The sequence below is a fragment of the Mus caroli genome, unplaced genomic scaffold (assembly GCF_978045245.1).
Source record: "Mus caroli unplaced genomic scaffold, Mus_caroli_1 scaffold_15, whole genome shotgun sequence".
Classification (NCBI taxonomy): domain Eukaryota; kingdom Metazoa; phylum Chordata; class Mammalia; order Rodentia; family Muridae; genus Mus; species Mus caroli.
The window spans coordinates 89,520,639-89,528,428 of record NW_028227270.1 but is presented as its reverse complement, the minus strand read 5'-3'; the positions used below and the strand labels follow the sequence as shown (position 1 = coordinate 89,528,428).

The 7,790-nt window shown below is 51.7% G+C and overlaps 1 protein-coding gene across 1 annotated transcript; it reads left to right on the top strand.

The window, feature by feature from the left end:
* Positions 1 to 2,511: 2,511 nt before the first annotated feature.
* Positions 2,512 to 5,423, top strand: Foxq1 (forkhead box Q1). The gene has a single exon (XM_021180603.2). The coding sequence runs from the start codon at positions 3,372 to 3,374 to the stop codon at positions 4,557 to 4,559; it is 1,188 nt and encodes a 395-aa protein (XP_021036262.1). The 5' UTR covers positions 2,512 to 3,371; the 3' UTR covers positions 4,560 to 5,423.
* The last annotated feature ends 2,367 nt before the right edge of the window (positions 5,424 to 7,790 follow it).

The following is a 7,790-nucleotide window of genomic DNA, read 5'->3' as shown; positions in this document are numbered from 1 at the left end:
CCTGAGACAGATTAGTTTCTATCTTTTCTAGATTAATGTTTAGGAACAGGGCAGGAAAACACTACCCCACTAAGAAAAGAACAGTATCTACAGGTAAGTTTCTGTCACCGTCCACAGCCTCACTTCTCTCTTCGTAAATCCCACTTCAGGGAAGAAAGAAGGTCACAGAGATCTGAGTGTTTCCTCCACGTAGCTCAGCTACTCATCTCCTTGAAAATTAAAGGACAAGAGAAGAAGTAGCTAGTAAGTGTTTCTCAACCTCAGCTATTTGGTCAGGCACCACCCACAGGCACTTATCAATCCATCAATTATCAGAGTCCCCCAAAGACAAAACTAAAGGAGACATCTTCAAAATAAATTTTTTGGGGGGGAAATTTGTGGAGAAACTGGAGATTGGAGACAAGGAGTTGGTGTCTGTTTTTTTAAACCTTTAAAGCCCAACCTCAAGGGTGTGGGGATAGAGATGCGGAAAACAGACATCTTTTTTCTTCTCTTCTTGCTGTTTTCCTTTAACATCCACAGAAGGTGAATGAATTCTCCAGACACAAAACATCAGCTAAAAACAGTAAAATCAACTGCAACTGTATAGAACAGTTTCATTTGTGATTTTTTAACTTAAGCCAAACTTCTTTCTTAGCACATGGCATCGATGGGGCAAGAATAGGATATACAGCCAAGAAATAAAGACAAGACTCCATCTTGATGGAATCCTAGTTCCCAGGTTCCTTTTCCCCTTCCCAGATAGCTAGACCCAGCCATTTTCCTCCTGGGGTCTTCCTCTCCAAAGTCCTTGCAGTGGTCCATGGGTAGTACCTTACCTAGCCATTCCAACCTCCCAAAGAACTCTCAAAGTAGAAAGAGTTGCCCCACCCTCACCCCAGCTGAGAATTCTCCATCCTCCACTCCATCCTCCACTCCTCCCCCATCACAAGCTCCACACCCAACAGTCAGCTTAATAGGGACGAGGAATAGGCATTTCCTCACCTAAGGAGAATATCTGCTGCAGCTAGTGAGAGGGGAGACGGATGAAGTGCAGGACTGGCAGTAAGGTGGGCTACTCTACCTGGCAGCCACTGGTGTTCCCAGGCCTGGAATCCCCCTATTGCCTATTGCCTATTGAGTCTTAACCCTCCTAAATGTATCTCCTCCATAAAACAGGCACGCAGAGTTCAAATAAGGACAACCTTCATTAACAATGTCTTTTATCCCTGGCCAAATCAATGCCTTGCCACCTTGCACTGGGCTAATTCTCATCCCAACGCACTCCCCTGGCCAGGACCTGGGAACCATCCATTCCTGGGCTGGAGCTAAGAGGAACCCCTCGAAAGAGGCTGTTTTTCGAGGCTGGAGGAATCTGATGTTTTGTAGTAACTGTTTACCACGTGGTAAACATCAGATTCCTCCTGGCTGTCAAGATGCCCACTGCATTCTGAACGCCTTTACGGCTTCTTGACTTAAGATAAGAGAAGCAGCTTGTGTATGCTTTCCACACAAATGGTGGAAAGTAATAAAATAAACTTCAAAGATGCTCTCCCACATAGTCGCAGCCTCGACATTATTCGCAACAAAAGCAGGAAGAAGGAGGAAGCTGGCGTGGTAGGCATAGGGTCAGAAGTGCACCCTTCCTGGTGCAAGGCCCCTTTCCTTGGAGAATTGACACGGAGTTGTTGCCGGTCCGGAGAGTCGGAGGAGTAGCAGAAGGGGCCTCCTTTCCTGTTTGACACCCGTGCTACTAAAGCCAAGGCAAGTTCTAGAGCACACTTGCAGACAAATGGCGATAAACACGCCTTGCCTTTGCCTCATACTCCAAGGAACACACATCCTCCCGTGATTCTTGTTGATTGCTCGACCCCGGCACTGCATGGCTGTGGGCTTTGCCCACATCACAAGACTTCGGAAGGAACTCAATGCAGGCAGAGCCGGGCACCCCTCTCGCAAAGCGGTCTCCCAGTAAAAGTATGGGGCGTTGCCTCCTTCCCCCCAGAGCCTCCAGCCAGGTATGACAAAATAAAAGTGAAAGTCGGAGGCTGGCTAAGTAACAAGAGGCACGATCAACCAAAAGAGTCATAGAATTTCAAGCTCGTGGTTTTTACTTGTTACAAGGGGTAAAGTTGGCCATAGAGAGGAAGTAAGAGGAAGGGCACGGAAAGAGGTCAATGCAAAGGCTGTTCCAAGGGGTTTCTGCAGTTCAGCGATTCAATTATCACCAGGGATTTCCTTTCCTAAGAATATTGGTTCTCTTTGACAAAAAAAAAAAAAAAAAAAAAAAAAAAAAATCGCAGGCTGCACGCAGCGCGCAGCTCAGGACGGTGGCCAGACCTATGCAACCAGTCCCTCGGCCCAGCCCTTTTAGGTGTCTCTTTGGAGCATCCAAAAAGTGTCAGCTCTAACAGGTATAGTAGAGCAATCGTCTTGGTGAGTCCGGTGGGCGCAGAAACCCACTCGGTGGCCGCGGGAAGCCAGAAGCTCCTACCTGCGCAGCGGGGCGGGCGGGGCAGCCGCACAGGCGCGCACACTGGCGCGCACACCCTAGCTGTGCGCTCGCTCCCTATTGGCGAGACCGAAAGGGCGGGGCCGGCCAGACCCAAAACAAACAACCTGCGCCCCGGGAGACTCTGTGGCCCCGCCGCCGCGTGGCCTCGGCCTGATGAACGCCGTGGGGGGAGCCGCGGCCACCTCGGCCACCTAGTTCCCCCACCCCCTGGCCGTGGGCGCCCAGGCCCCGCCCCCGCGGAGCCGCCGCAGGGTTATATTGGGCCGGACCGAAGGTGGAGGCGAGATTCTGCTGCGGCCGGCCAGCGCGGACATGCTGCCCGGGAAGCCGGGGGTGGCAAGGCGGCTGCGGGTGCGGCGGCCTCGAAGACTCCTTTCTATGGGCTCTCGAGGCTGAAGACGTCCTATCCTCAAAAGTAGCGGGTGCGCCAGCAGACGTCAGCTCGGTGCCTGAGACCTAGACATCCAGCGAAGGAACACTTTTGGACGCTCGGACCGATAGCATATGCGCCGGCTCGGTCCTCCCAGCACGAAATCCTAAGGCTGGTGTGTCCTGGCCCCCGCTTCGCAGGGTGGCCCCTCATTCCTCGCTTGTCTTCCGCTCAAAGTCTCTAAATCTCGGAGTAAGGACAGCACTGCACCAACTTCTATCACTCCACTCCTCAGTTCACCCAACAATCAAAACCCCTCCCAAAAAACACATCCCAGCGGAGGAGAACCTTACGGAAAAGCGTCTCTCTCGGAAAGACGCAGGAGCGGTCTCTCCCAGGAGAAGACAGACTCAGCGGGCCACGAGATCGCCACTCCGGGCGCCACTCGCTTCCTACGACCTCGCAGGAAAGGGGTAACACTGCCGGACTGGAAGCACCAGCGCCGGCATGAAGTTGGAGGTGTTCGCCCCACGCGCAGCCCACGGGGACAAGATGGGCAGTGACCTGGAGGGGGGCGGCAGCAGCGACGTGCCATCTCCACTGTCCGTGGCTGGTGACGACTCCTTAGGCTCTGACGGGGACTGTGCGGCCAACAGCCCGGCGGCGGGCAGCGGCGCCGGGGATCTGGAAGGTGGCGGCGAGAGGAATTCGAGTGGCGGGCCGAGCGCCCAAGACGGTCAGGAGGCAACCGATGGCAGCAGAACGCAGGCCTCCGCGGCGGGGCCGTGCGCTGGCGGCGAGGGCGCGCGCAGCAAGCCGTACACGCGGCGGCCCAAGCCCCCGTACTCCTACATCGCTCTCATCGCCATGGCCATCCGCGACTCCGCGGGCGGACGCCTGACACTGGCCGAGATCAACGAGTACCTCATGGGCAAGTTCCCCTTTTTCCGGGGCAGCTACACAGGCTGGCGCAACTCCGTGCGCCACAACCTCTCGCTCAACGACTGTTTCGTCAAGGTGCTGCGCGACCCCTCGCGGCCCTGGGGCAAGGACAACTACTGGATGCTCAACCCCAACAGCGAATACACCTTCGCCGACGGGGTCTTCCGCCGCCGCCGCAAGCGCCTCAGCCACCGGACGACAGTCTCCGCGTCGGGGCTGCGGCCGGAGGAAGCCCCACCCGGACCTGCGGGGACCCCGCAGCCCGTGCCCGCCGCCCGCTCCTCCCCGATCGCGCGCTCGCCGGCTCGCCAGGAGGAGCGCTCCAGCCCTGCAAGCAAGTTCTCCAGCTCCTTCGCCATCGACAGCATCCTCAGCAAGCCTTTTCGCAGCCGCCGCGACGGCGACTCGGCTCTGGGGGTACAGCTACCCTGGGGCGCCGCTCCCTGCCCGCCGCTGCGCGCCTATCCCGCGCTCCTTCCCGCGGCGCCCGGTGGCGCTCTGCTGCCGCTTTGTGCTTACGGCGCAAGCGAGCCTACGCTGCTGGCGTCGCGCGGGGCCGAGGTGCAGCCCGCGGCGCCCCTACTGCTGGCGCCCCTCTCCACCGCGGCCCCAGCCAAGCCATTCCGAGGTCCGGAGACCGCCGGCGCGGCGCACCTGTACTGCCCCCTACGGCTGCCCACGGCCCTGCAGGCGCCTGCGGCCTGTGGCCCCGGTCCGCACCTGTCCTACCCGGTGGAGACGCTGCTAGCTTGATAGGAGCTCTGAGCTCAGCAGGAGGGGTGCTGAGCAGAGTGGAGTTGGGGGCGCCTTTTGTTGAGGAGGTTGGAATGTGGGCTCTAGGGCTGTGCATTGTCCACTTTCCGGAGGAATAGAGTTTTTCTTTTTTTCAACTCTCCATCAAATGTGCCTTAAAGTTAAGCATTTTGACCCAAGTGTTTTAACTTAGTCCAGAATAGTTTCCTTTGTCTTTTGTAACTTTACAGAGGATCAAAGCCATTCTTTTCCATTTCTTGGCCAGGCCTGTACTCTCCCGCATAGAGGCTTTCCTTTCCCTCCTACTATTTGCGTTGCGCCTTCCACTGATTTATCTTCCCCACCCATAAAAAAGAAAAAGAAAAATACATCAGGGAACCACTCCATGGGGTAAATGATGACTACTGTTTGGGGTTTTGAGACCCCCCCGCTATGTAAATGTGTGTCTTTCACAGGAGTGACTGCTGCGTGTAAGAGAGCTGTCAAACTTCTGGCCATTTTCTCTGCTAACAACCAATGCTTCACTGTGCCAAAAAAAAAAAAAAAAAAAGAGGGAAATGTTGTTGGGTTTTTGTAATTAAATTATTTATATATTTTTTGAAACCTGAATTGAAATGTTGCAGGCAACGGCTACAGCTTTATTAGTGGTTACCTAACTGTGGTCTTCTTGGGCCAAGCAATTTCTTTAAAGGAAAAGTTAGCATTATGTTTGTGGGGTGCCAGGGCCGCCACCACAAGAGACCGTGTGATTTTTATTTTAATATTATTTGTGTCTGTGTATATATTTGTGTATAAATTTTATGAACCCCAGGCATACTGCTTGTTTTTTTTTAAAAAAATAAAACTCAAAATTGATCTACAAAACACTCTGTGGTAGTAGATTGGGGTAGATATTTTTACCACCTCCTCCCCCCCAAAAAAAAATGGGTTCAGGCTGGATGGTGGTGGCACATGTCTTTAATCCCAGCACTTGGGAGGCAGAGGCAGGTGGATTTCTGAGTTCGAGGCCTGCCTGGTCTACAAAGTGAGTTCCAGGACAGCCAGGGCTATACAGAGAAACCCTGCCTCAAACAAACAAACAAACAAAAAGTCCTTCATATTGAGATCAAGATATTTGTGGTTTCATTTTCTGCTATTGCTTCACAATGTCTAGGATGGGCCTTCCATTAATAGAATTTCCTAGACTCAAAGACATTCAGGAGTTAGCACAACACATACATCTGCCTATCTCTCTCCTAAGAACCTTTAGCTGGCCAGGTGAGCTGGCAAGGTGAGGTAGCAAACAGCTTTTGGTCAGGTGGACATTTTCAAGTCAGTTGACTGAAGTTGGAAACTTGATCTTGGCGTAAAACTTATGACACACCAAAAATTGCCTTCAGTCAATTTTCAGGGCAACTTGAATGCTAGTGGTTTTTTTTTTTGTTTTGTTTTTTGTTTTTTGTTTTTTTAATCAAAACAAAGCTACCTTTTCTTGAACTAAAACAGTTGCTTGGGTGTGAACATTTCTGTGATCTTTCCTGCTATCACCTGAGATATTATTCGCAAATAAGGACACTGATTCCTTGGTAAATTCAAAAGCAACAAGTCCCTAACAGCTCCGTACATTGGAAAAGTCTGAAGCGGTGAGATATTCAGATAGAGTATCTTAACATTTCATGGAGAAGAAAGCAGTGAACCTGTTGGAGGATGCTCCTTCTGGGACAGGGATGTAAGAAAGCCTTCAGGGGTTGGGCTTCTCAGTATTCCTCAGAGTGATACTAATGGGTTTGGATTCTTGCAAAAGGTAGACAAAGCTGAAACAAACCAAGCAGGAAAAGGGAGGGCAGGTTCCCCTCCTGGAGATTATGTTCAACTTCACACTCCCAGCAAGCCCTCCATGTCTGAGGGCCGGAGGGTTTATAGCTTGCACAGCCCCCTCTGCCTTCTACCTGACTTCTCTCCAGTTAGGCACCTTATCTGTGCAGGGTGCTGACATCCATGTCCCCATTGGTACTTATTCTTTTCTCTTCCAATGGTGTGTCTTTTGCTGCTCACTGAAATTGCTGTTTATATCAAAGAATACAAAAACCAATTAAAAAGGGAAAGGTGGTGTTTTAAAATCACAGCTGTTTCCCCTCCCCCTCTAAAAGGAAAGTCCCTCCTAATAAACTGAGAGTCAACACAGGGATCCCTCCTAAGCCTTTGTCCCCAGGGACTGAAGGGTTTTCAAAGGAATGTTTAGAGTCCCAGACTGGGAGTTTCTGGTCTCAGTTGGGCTTTTCATGGTCAGTTCTATATCCTGTATCTTGCAATGTGTGTGTGTGTGTGTGTGTGTGTGTGTGTGTGTGTGTGTGTGTGTGTGTATGTGTGTGTGTGTGTGTTTCTGGGCGCTAAGCCTCCAGAGAGACAAAATAGCTTCACAGAGGGGGGTGGGGGCCTGTGGAAACACTTTTGTTTCAGGCCACATGGCTTCGAATTTCAGAGACACAGGCCTTCTGTGCTGAAGCTGGTAGGATCAAGTCTGAGCTCAGACCTTCAGTCTTGTTGCACCACCCTGATGCCCTGGCTGGTAATGAACTTGGCCAATGGTAAGCCAAGAGCATCCAGTGTTCTGGAGCCTCTGCTGGATGAGTGAGGTGGGCAGGGGAAGTCCACAGCCTCAGACTTCTGGATAAACAGCCTTGGGCTCCTTCTAGAACTGATTCTTGACACTCCCACCCTAGTACCCTACAACAGACACAAAAGCCAAGCTCGCCACCAGCAAACAAAGGTTCTCCTAGAAGCTCCAGAAAGCTTTCCAGGATTAGCCTCGCTGACCTATGAGCATCAACAAGTAAACCCTACAGTGTCCACTTGCACCCGCTCTGAAGTTTCACAGGCTGCAGTTTTCTGCCTCTGGGAATGTATATCCACACTCAACATACAAAACAAACTCACAGGCTAAGATAACTCACATCTTAGGATCTAGGAAAGAGTACTCACTATATATACAAGAAAACAGTGGCTGAGGGCTGTCTTTAAGTGTCCCACACTGACAGATCAAGCTCTGGAACCCAGAGTCTGCAGCTGCCAAGTCAGAATTCTTTCCACAGTTATGCAGAGATTTCAGACCCAGACACACTTCGGCCCCGATTTAGTGGAACTACATGAAATGGTCTCAGCTCACTTTTATGACAAAGATGATCAGACTTCCCAACGGCCAAGTGGTTTCTCTCATTACCAAAAACTTGCTCTCTGCTCCTCCCCAAAACT

Excerpts from the sequence above, each read along its gene's own strand:
- Foxq1 (XM_021180603.2), top strand. The coding sequence starts at position 3,372 with ATGAAGTTGGAGGTGTTCGCCCCACGCGCAGCCCACGGGGACAAGATG.